The following is a 12,109-nucleotide window of genomic DNA, read 5'->3' as shown; positions in this document are numbered from 1 at the left end:
ATCGGTGTCATCCAACTACTCAAACGAGTGAAGAATCCCGGTCAATCTGGGACGGGGGATGCCTTTACCTCGCCGCCTCTCAGGTTCATGCTCCGTCCGTTATTGGGTCATTGTCCCGCTCGGCGTGTGTGTGTGTGTGGGGTCATTATTTTCCACTATCTGCCAGGGGAGGGTGTGTGTTGGTGTGTGTGTGAGGGGGGCAACATCAATGAAGGAGGGGGTATCGGTGTTCAGCTGCAGCTTCCTCTTCTTCAAGGTCGGAGCAGTTCAAGGCCTCAGTTCTCCAGAAAACTCGTGAAGTTTTCATCGCTTGTTTGAATTAGTTTGTTTAATCAAACACTTACATGTGTTTATCAGTGAGCGACGCTAAGACCTTAATCAGTTGTTTGCTTTGGAAACGAACAGGTAACATTTTCCCACGGCCTCAGAGTTTCTTCTCCACTAACAACGAGTCAAACGACAACAGCAGCAAATCCTCACATCTGAGAGGCTGGAACCTGGAAATATTTTTGCTTTTTCACTTTGATTATTTGAACCTAATCAAACTACTTTGTACATATTACAACATCTATTGTACGTCCTGAAAATGACCCCATTTGGTCTGTGAAAGCATCTTATTAAGATCCATAGCTACGTGTAGTTGCTAGGAGACATCTGGTGTTTGTGTGAGACCACGTCAGTCCCTCTAGTGGCCTTGCTGTCTTGTTGAAGCGAGGTGATCTTATAATAATAATAATAGCGTACAGTCAACGACTTTTTCTATAACCCTTATCACATTCTTTAAATTTGAATTAGTGTAACCATGACGATAAAGGTCCTTTAACCATAACAAAGTCCCTTTGCGAAACCCGATCTAATCACGATCTTTCCTGGAACCTAACCAACTAGTTTTTAGTTTTTTAAAAACTTAACTCTTTGCAAAATGCAGATTCTCACAGTATTAAAGGGTTAGTTACACGTTTTTTTAAGGAGGGATTTTTTAATCAGTGTATACGTGGCATATCTTCTGCTCCCAGTAGGGGGCACTGATGCCGGAGAGTAGAGACGAACAAAAAGTACAGAGAACAGACAATGTTCTGTTTTTACAAAGATCACAAAGACTCTCTCAGGCAACATTTGTGATTTTGCAATTTGGTTGATATAAATAAATCAGACCTGAAACGACTCATGATTCATCAGCTAATCAGCTGGATGTTTGGGCTTTTATTGATTTACAATCAGAAAGAAATCAGATGTGATGTGATGATAGTATATTCTCAATGTGACGTGTTTTTTTCTTCAGTTTTCATGTTCAGTGTCAGTTAGCTTCAAGTTATTTGTCTTTTATTCCGTTGTCGGAGGGTCCGTCAGCGACTGGGATCAACGTCAGGAGTTACAGTTTTCACCACTTGGACAAATGTCACGTACCCAAGAACAGGAATTAAAGTTTCACACCCGTCACAAATGTATTTCATGGGGGAAATGAGATTAAGGTTTCATGAGCCTTCGTCTTCATGATGCCTCCGCCACCGCCGCACATTGTCGTCTGTCGTCTGTCAGTCGCCGCGGGTCCACAGACGAGCACTGACGCAGTGTTTTGTCCGACGAGGCCGTGGCCTGTAGCCTCTGGTGCTGCGGCTTCAGTCGGCCCCAGTATCTGGGCCACTGGTCCTGACATGAATTAGCCGCAGAGAGAAGATAAAAAATAAAAAAAGGCGGCCATTGTTCTGCCTCCCTTTTTTTTTTTACTGATCGTTTCCCCTCCATGCTTGAACCCCGCCTCCGGCTGTTTGGGTCTTCAGTGACATCTTTTTCATGAAAGGGGAATAAGGGGGGCTGGGGAGGAGAGGGATTGACCGATGGACGGATGGCAAGGAGGGAAGGACACAGGAAAGACGGAGGAAGTCCCCTGAAAAAAAAATACCCCTCAGCTTCCTTGTGAGTTTTCTGTCACGAGGAAAGTGTCTTTTGAGGACGCAGACGCTTGAAATGCTGCTTTTCTTTTCTTTTTTACACAAACACAAGCATTGACTTCTTCTCCTCTTCCTCCCCCGCTGCCTCCCTCCTCCTCCTCCTCCCCCAAACGCTCTCCTGTGTCTCCCTCTCTCCTTATGGGGTATTTTTAGAGCTGCTGTCCTCCCCTCACCCCTCTGTGAGTAAATCACGGATCAAGGGCGAGAACTCCTTCAGTGTTTTCTGAGTGGTCGGGCCCCCGCTCACCCACTCTTGCCAGAATTCCCTCCTCGGCCCGGCGGAGCTGAGAGGACAGAGGTGGAACAGCTGTTTTTTTTTTCCTCTTTCTAGAGGCCTTCCTCCTCCTCCTCCTCCTCCTCCTCCTCCTCCTCCTGCTCCGAGAATAAATGTTTTAGTCACCCAGCATTAGGAGAAGTGGGTGTAAGATCACTTCACCCGCGGGAGTATCAGTGAGCAATCACAAAGTGCAGCGCCGCTGTTCTCGTCTTCGTCGGCCTCCTCGTCTCCGGTTGATCTCTCGACTGTCGGCCCGCTTCGTTGGCTCGCTCGGCCTCATTTCGCCGAGTGCGTCTTTGGCGCGTTCGCAGGTGATCTCCTCCGATCGGTGACGCTTTCATGGTTGATCATTTCTAGGAGGAGGAGGAGGGTGTGAGAGAAGTCAGGTGACACACATGGAGTCGAGAGATGAACCTGCGACATGCAGAAAACACTGCGACCTCACTGTAGCCGTTGTGGGTAAAAATGGCTGAAAGAAAAATGTCACCCGCCTGTAGATGGTTATTAATCAGCGTTACATAACTTTGTCTGAGCAGACTTTTATCAGAGGAGTCCACTGGTACTTTCCCTCCACTTGCTGCCTGTTTGGTGAACAGGCCTTAACCCCCGGCAAAAAACAACATCCAAAACTCCCCACTTTATATCTGATGAAGCAGATGCGATAATCTGAAACATGTTGTTCTTTGGAAAAATAAAAGATTTAGACTCCAGAACGTTCAGCAGCCGCTCTCTCTCTGCTCTGGGTTCTTTAATAAGCCCAAACGCCTGCAGCCCGACCACAGCAGGCCTCTGTTACGGTGTGTGTTTGTGTGTGTGTGTGTGTGTGTGTGTGTGTGTGTGTGTGTGTGTGTGTGTGTGTGTGTGTGTGTGTGTGTGTGTGTGTGTGTGTGTGTGTGTGTGTGTGTGTGTGTGTGTGTGTGTGTGTGTGTGTGTGTGTGTGTGTGTGTGTCGGCCGGTCGAGACTCTCTCTGTGCAGTTAACTTGCTCGTCGTTCCCACGCTGCTGTCGCGTCAGCTGACCCCGGTTCTGCTCGTAAGGCGTGTAACCGTGTGATTATCTGCTCCGTCTGACCGGCTGATCGATTGTCGCTGGTGGGTGTGGTTTGTGTGTGTATGTTGTGCTTGTATCAGCGGGGACATTAATGCAAATAACAAACTTTCTTGCTTGTTATGACGAAACAACGAATCAGGGAAATTACTTGAGGTAGAATATAGATGATCCTTTGAAAACAGGGGTGGTGGTTCGATTCCTGGCGTGCTCGAGCAAAACACTGAATCTTGAAAGAGTCTGAAAGTTCAGGGTGTGTGTGTGTGTGTGTGTGTGTGTGTGTGTGTGTGTGTGTGTGTGTGTGTGTGTGTGTGTGTGTGTGTGTGTGTGTGTGTGTGTGTGTGTGTGTGTGTGTGTGTGTGTGTGTGTGTGTGTGTGTGTGTGTGTGTGTGTGTGTGTGTGTGAGAGAGCTCAGCTGGACCTCGAGAGGCAGATAGAAAGAATCAAAGAGGAGGAGGAAGAGGAGATGGGGAGTGAAAAACGAGGTGGAGGTTGTCGACCGAACCCTCCATTGTTCCTTCTGTTTGTTTATGTCCTATTCAATAATATAATATCTCATCATATCTCCTGTTGATCTTGTCCGTCTTCCCTCGTGCGTCTCCGAGAACCTACCGGGAGGAAAAAAACCCTGGAGCTACATACTTTGGAAGCGTTGGAAATCTTTTGGCTCCCGTGTTCCCGTGTCTCGTTAGCTTGTTTTCGCTAGCTCTGAGGGCGGGATCGCACCTACACTTTGCTTTCTTTGGTCTGAAACGCAGTGAGGGAAGATGTTTGTGTTGTGGTTTTTTTTTGTATAATTTGGCTCTTTGGGGCTCCCACTGCGACGCAGCTTATGAACCAAAGGCTCAGTACATGGCCTAATTTTTATTCTAGCTTTAAGAAGTCTCGAACCGAGCCTGTTGGGAGACGGTTCATTTGGTTGAAGGGCATTTTATTTTGTGGTGTACAGAATTCGTGGTACTTGAAGGACTCACTGACACGACCGTCGTTCCTCTTGGGCACAAATAAACCAAACTAAACGTCGGAAAGAGTCCAAGTAAACCGTTGCGAAGGCGCTCCCCGTGAATGAACGCACCCTGACTCGATCGTGCAGATCGAAATCCTCCCTCGCAGGCTTCACCACAAAGTTCTCCTTTGTCTGCACGATGCTGCCAACATGGCCGCCACGCGGGCCTGATGTAACCGTCCCCTTCCAGAGGGGTCGGGTCAAGGTTCAGCGGTACATTTCTCAACACATCTGGGGACTGAATCTCTGTCGCTGACATCGGTTGCTCAACCTCCAGCTTCATGTAGAAACTCCAGAAACACTCTCACACACTTCTGCATCCCTAACAAGCTTGAACAAATGACATCTGCCCTGGACTTCGGAGGCGTTTCATGTTACGTCAGTTACTAGAACGTTGTACTACCAAGTAAACCGCCGAGTCTTTGGGAAGACGGAAACATCAGTAGAGGGAAGCAGATGATCAGATTGGTTGGAAACAAACCTTAATGTATTGGTCAAGCTTTGACGTTTCAGCTGCAACTCGCGTCCAGTGTTACCCTCAAGTAAAGTGGTTTATATCATTTGGTTTGGAACCTGTCCGATCGTCCGACTGCTCGTGTTTCTTGCTCTTCCTGACTTCTTCTTTTAGCGATGTTCAAAAATGTAGTACTTTGAGAAACGGTTTCATCTCAACTTATGGAAACGGAAGCCTGGGAGTTTCACACTGCAACCGCGATTCGTCCTGTGACCTGAAGAAGCTCGACTGAAGCTCTGACCCACAGTCAGCTCCACTTGTCTCTCAACTAGAGGTCCATTCACTCGCTTGTTCTGGAGCTTTCAAAGTCTCAGGTGGTCTTCGTCGACCAAAGTAGTTTGCGCATTTGCCAGCAATCTGTTGATGGGCCTGTGGAGATTCTCAGTCATTCAGGTCGTAGTCACCCTGTAGGGTGTTGAATCAGGAGCAACTGTTGCTCCTGATTCCTAGTGGGCTTTCCAATAGTTCGAACACGTTTAGTTTCTGCTGGTTAAAACCCACTACATATGGTCGAAAGCTCCGCAACAAGCAAGGAAGGGGACCTTGAGTTGGTGTAAATGGTTAAAACAATAACCTGGAGCTCACGTTGCACCCAACCAACTCGCCCTGACATTGAAAAGAGTTTACCTGGTGCTCAGGTGGGGTCGGTGATGTAGGAGGAATATCACTTTCCCAGCAGCACTATGTAAAAACGAGTTGCTGCCTCAAAATCTCTTTGTCCGCCGCACCTTTCAGCGGGAACAATGACTCGGTGCGTCTGTTTGGAGTTTGGAAAGTTTCTGTATAGTCTCTGGAACCTTTGTCTTTTCCTTCTCGTGAAACTCTCGAAAGTTTCACCTCTTTAGGCGTCAAAGATCTTCAAGATCAAACTAAGCCGTCTAAAAGTCCTGCTGTTGTAAAAGCGCCAAGAATATCGTCTTTCAATCGATTCTTTCGTCTGAAAAACAGTTTTTAGTAACAAGAAGCTTTGAATCCTCCCGTTGGAGAAGCTGGAACAAACACAACGCTCTGCAGTCTTATTTGATAAATCGTATTATTGTTGATTCACTTAATCATGTTTCTCGAGTCTCGTGTTTTCGGTCGAGTTCGTGCCGGCGTCGTATCTTCAGCTCCGCTCGGGACAGCTTTTCCCCCAGAGGAAGCTTCTTCACTTTAACCTTTCACATCCTGTCTGTGACGCTTCTTGTTCTTCTGTCGTGTCACGTGACCTGAGCCTCGACGCTCCGTCTTCACTGGGTTGTTTTTACATTTCTACTCCACAGTGACTCGGTCTGGAGATCGGCCTCAGTGGATTCTCTCTCAGTCAGTCACTGTGGACTTTTACGGTCATGACGGGTCTGAATTTGGCTCTTCCTCCCTCCCTCCCTCCTCTTCCACTTCACACTGTTTACAGCCTGTTATCGAATCAGTAGCTTCTGCCAAGCGTTTGAACTCGTAACACACACACACACACACACACACACACACACACACACACACACACACACACACACACACACACACACACACTAGTTTGTAGAAACAGTGTCCTGTGTGTCTCACAGTACTGACCACATTTTAATACAGGGAACATGGAGTTTTCTTGTGGGTAAATACATCCATAAAACAGTAACTGTTTAACAATAACAATGTTAACACTAGTGGCAGAATAATAGTAACAATGAAATATTATTCATACACATGGTCTATATTTGTGTTAAAATGGGCCTAAAAATATTCAGCTAAAGTATAAATAAATCACATTTTTATATATGAAGAAGTGCAAGAATGAAATTACTTCAAGGAGACAATGAATCCATGAAACAAAGTGCTTCCTCCTCCTCCTCCTCATCTTCCTCTTCATTCTCCTTCTCTTCCTTCACATCGTCCTCCTTCCTCTCCTTCTCCTCCTCCTCATCTTCTTCCTCCTCCTTCTCCTCCTCATCTTCTTCTTCCTTTTCATTCTCCTCCTCATCTTCTTTCTCCTCCTTCTCCTCCTCCTCATCTTTTTCTTCCTCCTCCTTCTCCTCGTCTTCTTCTTCCTCTTCCTCCTTCTCCTCCTCCTCATCTTCTTCCCCTGCTTCTGCTCCTCCTCCTCAACTTGTTCTTCTTCCTCCTCCTCCTCCTCCCCATCTTCTTCTACCTCCTCATATTCTTCCTCCTCCTCCTCCTTATCTTCTTCCCCTACTTCTTCTCCTCCTCCTCAACTTGTTCTTCTTCATCCTCCTCCTCCCCTCATCTTTCTCCCCCTCCTCCTCCTCCTCACCGTCTCTGAGTCTAGATGAGTGATGGTTAGATTGTGGTTGAGCTACAGGTTTAAGTGGGAAAGGACCCGACAACATCTCCTGACTTCCCGTCATGACACATACAGTAGTTACAGTACAGACTGTGTGTGAGCGGAGCAGCCAGATTCCCGGCAGCGGCGTCTGATTGCAGACGATTTGACCAGCAGGTGATGAAAGTCTGACCACAGATTAAAAGGCCTCTGCGTGTCGTGACTCTCTGAGCTCGTCGTGACTCGTCTGAAGTCTGCAGAGCAGTAATGTGATCAAGAACGAGCAGAAACTGAAACAATCGTATGAAAGAGTCATTCAGCGAGTTACTGAGTCCGAGGCCCGACTGTCCCGTCACACACACACACACACACAACATACACACACACACACACAACATACACACACACACATACACACACACACGCCACTGCATTTTCCTGTGAAAGACTAAAATCACAGAATTCACAGAATTCCTCTCCACCGCATCGGCAGAAAATAGATTTTCCACGCGCTTGGTGTGGGAAAAGTGAACTGGGTCATATCACCGTTCTGCAGCTCGGGATAAAGACCTGATTAGATTAGCTTTGATTAGATTTGCTGTCTGAAGGAGGAGGAAGACTCCTGAGAGAGGTGGGGGTGGGGGGGGGGGGGGTTGTTCCATTAATAACGTGCTAAATTAACCATCCAGCTCCGCTCTGCCGCCGGGGGCCACATGTTTTATTCATGTCGTACACTAACAGGTGTGACGTGACAGGTGTTGCTGCTGCTGCTTCCTCTCATCACAACTCCTGAGAAGTTGTTAATTGGGTCTTTTTTTCCCTTTCTATTTTTTCACCGTGAACAATTCCCTGCTGCTGTGAATTTTTTCTATTAAAGGAACATTCCGCCTGGTTTTTACTCCACCTTCACATTTCAAACCTGGAAAGGTGTCGCCAGACGTCTAAAATCTCAGAGGTGACTGTAGATTATCCTCCAAATGTTGAAGTGACAGCAGAGGAGATCTGATTAGCATGTATGAAGAGCTGAATTCACCGTGTGCGTGCGTGCGTGTGTGCGTGTGCATGTGCCTGCGTGTGTGTCGCTGGCGGCTGTTCCCGCCGCGGCCGAGCAGTAATTTATTCATTGAACAGGTGAAGGCGGCGACGAGCGAGCTGGTTCCTCCTCGTCTAATGAAAACTCAAATCCCTCTGACTCCTGTAAATTGGTTCGGAGGTGTCGAGTTTCTCCCAACACACACCCCCCTCCTCCCCAACACACACACACATAGTCGACTCATAAGATCGCAGGGATGTGACACTGATCCTCCACCTCCCGTCCGTCAAGGACACGGACACACACACACACACACACACACTAAAATACATGTATATGTGCACTAAATGTCAAACTCCTGTCTCTGGAGCCAGTGGCTGTGACATTTAAAATTGATTACGAAGGGGGAAGATTGATTATGATGATGTCCATTTTTCTTTCACTCATCACGGAGGTATGGCTCCTCACCAGGCTCATAAATCACCGCCGTGTCTCCACTCGCCGGTGTGTTAGGGACTTTTCGGGTTATTATCGGTGTCTGGATCGGAGAGGACTGTAGTTTTAAAGGGTGTGACAAATATGAATTGTGAAAATGACAAAATGTATGAAAAACTCTCGGGAAACCCTGTCTATACGAACGCATGTTCTTTTTTTAGAAAGTGTTGTAAAACAAAATCGCCATCATGAATCAGAAACCTCCTCCGTCCGTACGAACATGCTTGGTCGTGTGCGCGTCGGTGTAAACAGGAAGTTGATTGTCTCTCTCTGCAGCTGGTTGCTAAGTTACAGGAAAAACTATAAACGAGCAACAGCGACGGTGAAAAGTCAGAGCTGGGATTTTTCTTTTCTTGGAGCGACGACGAGGTGGAACTTTTACTGACGGGAAGTGTTAGCGACTCTTTGCCTTGGGGCTTGGAAACAGAAGAACACAAAAGTCTTTGAGCTTTGGAACTAATCTGTATTCATGTGGACGTACAGTAGCCCCAGTAAATTGTAGAAGCTGCGATGGTGAAAACGCAGCTCTGAACGCACCCGGGTCTCTTTGGACGTGACATGATGTCACGTAGACAAGACGCCTTCAGGCTCCCAAAACCTGCCTGGGAAATTCACCCGATGCATTTTCCCACGTGTGATTTCATCGTTGCTCATCGTCTTCCAACCGTACACATTAACCTTCTTTATTTCTTGGTTTTCTCGTTGACAAAGTTTAATTAAGACCTCTCAAGTTTCATGTGTCACATCAGTGACAATTTGATTAAAGAAATGACTTAAGAAATGAAGTCACCTATTATACAAACAAATTGATTCACAATAAACTGTGTTTCACTGCATTTGCGACCCAACTCTTTATAGATGTAAAACAAAACAGCCCTTTTGATTTTTTTACTCGGCCTCTTTGAATTGGACAATAACAGCTTGGAAATCCAACCTGGAGTTTACACGTCATCATGAATTGATGCTGCTGGTTCAACACTGACTCATCAGCAGCCTGAACTCTTCATTTAAAGGGACAGGGAGCGATTTTAATCCAATACACTGTTGTAAAATTCGGGGAATATTCCCTCACAGTCCGCCAGCTGTCTGTCTGTGTTTGAGGCGAAGTAAACATCACGTTAAGAGACGTGCTGGCGGACGTGGCTACGACCGGGGCGTCTCGGTCGTCGTGGTCGTCGCGTCATCGACTGCCCCTTTAAACGAAGTCCACTGAAGAGCTGAGCTGTTCTCACTGACCGGGAGGATTTCACCCGCCTCCTTTTCCCAGGCATCTTTCTCACCTGTTCAGATTCCGAGTAAGTCAATGCTGCCAGATTTGAAGTAACAGCTCCAGACCTGCTTTTCTGTCGATGCAAATCGAGCAACCAGCTGCTTGTAGCAACACGGCCTCATGTCCTTCCAGCTAATTTTCTTCCCCCATACCATAAAATTAGCTGTGAAGTGCCATAAAGCACTTTGGCTCTCTGCCCTTTTGTGTTTCATGTTCCACGTTGGTCTCTTGTGTCTGTAATCTCTGTCCCAGCTCCGCCGGGTCACCTCCCCTGTAATCTTCCCCGCAGCCCCTCGGTCGCTCCGAGTCAGAGCCGGGTCATGGGAACTCGCAGCTGCTCGTCCGGCCCCATGCGGTCGACAGGCGGCGGAGCTCCGTCCTGGTTTGTTTGCTGATGCCCGTGAAAAAAAAAAAAAAAAAGGTGGTGGGGGGGAAAACAGCCCTGCACCTGAAACAATCCAGAGTTTAGAAGTTGTTGCTGTGGGATTGTGGAGTTCGTCAGCTGGGGAAAGTAGGACACAGTGTGCAGGCCTGCTGCGCCTCAACACACACACACACACACACACACACACCATATTCACATAATACTGTGTCTTAGCAGGCGAATCAATCCATGACTGTACGTCGCAGTAGTTTAACATCCCTTTAGAGACAGAGTTCTGGATCCTGGTGTGGTCGGATCCGGTTCTATAGCATCTCCCGTCCCGAAATAAGTCTTGAACCGAGGCCGCGGTCGAGCTTCAGCTCCTCTTCTTCTCTTTCTCTACCTCCAAGAAAATGTCTTCTTCATTTGTTGAGGACGAGGAGAACCAGATCTTCGTCACTGGACGAAAGAAGAATGAGCTGATGCGATTCTGTTCCAACCGTTTGTTGGTTTGAAAACTTTGCACCGACGCCAGTGTGAAAAGTTTTCATGTGGAATATTCGCAGACGAGTGTTTCACATTTTCATGTCACGTCCCCGGTGTGTAAAGACTTTAAGAGGCCAAATCGTCCATTCAATTCTCCTTAAACTTGGAGATGTACAACTGACGGTTCAAAGCGACTGTCCATCTGTTCTTAAAGCTTCATTTTACATTTCATAAACCTATAACGATTTATTCAGACTATGGTACAGTATGAAATCTAAGAGTTCTCCCACGGGATCCCCGTGGACAAGAAGGCGGGCAAATTTGTATTTCCCTGTTGGAAATGATCCATACGTTATCGTGAAGAAGGGACCCCTGAGCCAGTTGTCGTGTCCCCGCCGGTTCCAGGGGGGCGTTGACCTTCCCCCACGTGGAGGATGAACGTTCGCCCTCTGGAATCAATTCAGGGTCACGGAAAAGGTGACAAAGAAAGAAGTTGGGTGTAATTCTAGTTTTATACTAAACCTGATTATCGTGGGAAGAAAAGGAAAAAAAACGGTGAATTGTGAAATAAAGTGTGTGTTGGTGTTTTGCAGCAGGTGAATGTTCTGTTGGGTGACGGAGCCGCGGCTGCACCTATTAACTCGCCTCAGGTGGATGGAAGCTAATCAGTGACAGCAGTGTGGGAACAGGACAGATTTTCCCACCGTTATTCTGCTTTTATGCCAAATATGTGTGCGCGCGCGTGCGTGTTCAAAGTTCTCGTGTGTCTGTTTATGAGTGACGGTGACTCATATCTGAGTTTCTGTGTAAACTCCACATCATGTGCATGTCTACGTCTTGAAGTGGCCATATCTGAGTTTCAGCAGGGCTGTGTGTGTGTGTGTGTGTGTTTCTGTATTAGTGTGCACTGTGATAACCTCTTCCCCCCCCCCCCCCCTCTCTCTCCTTCTCAGCGGGCGTACACTGTGATAGTGGAGGCGTGGGACAGGGACAATGGCTCGCACAGCAACGGTAAGACCCTCCCCCTCTTTACTGCTTCAATCACAGTGTTATAGAAAAAAATACGAAGTTTGAACCATAGAGACTGAATATGAAAAAATGGACGTCGTCATCGGCTCAGGAATCCAATGCAGGAAGTGCCTGAAGCCTGTATTATCTGTACTGACCAGCAGGGGGCGACTCCACCGGTCGTTTCTATAGAAGTCAATGAGAAAACGACTCTTCTTCGTTTATGGTTCAATCTCTAGTTTCAAGTCTTCTTCAATAACAACAGTATGATGTTCATTTTGTACATTATGGCCCATTAACAGTCACATAGACAATAAAGCCCCATGATTGACAGCTGGTAGCGTCCAATTGGTGCAGGTGTAGGTGGAGGGCTCTCAGATCTGGATCCCTCCCATAACCGAAT

At 47.1% G+C, this 12,109-nt stretch overlaps 1 protein-coding gene across 4 annotated transcripts in view; it reads left to right on the top strand.

The window, feature by feature from the left end:
- LOC118286744 (protein jagged-2) overlaps positions 1–12,109 on the top strand; it is a 66,017-nt gene that overhangs the window by 24,650 nt on the left and 29,258 nt on the right. For all 4 annotated transcript variants that reach the window (XM_035611422.2, XM_047337719.1, XM_035611421.2 and 1 more), the window contains one exon: positions 11,652–11,709. In XM_035611422.2, the coding sequence (XP_035467315.2) occupies positions 11,652–11,709 (58 nt within the window). The remainder of the gene's footprint in view (positions 1–11,651; positions 11,710–12,109) is intronic.

The sequence above is a fragment of the Scophthalmus maximus genome, chromosome 15, assembly GCF_022379125.1.
Source record: "Scophthalmus maximus strain ysfricsl-2021 chromosome 15, ASM2237912v1, whole genome shotgun sequence".
NCBI classification, from domain to species: Eukaryota; Metazoa; Chordata; class Actinopteri; order Pleuronectiformes; family Scophthalmidae; genus Scophthalmus; species Scophthalmus maximus.
The sequence above is the reverse complement of the archived record's forward strand: the minus strand, read 5'-3'. Positions and strand labels throughout refer to the sequence as shown.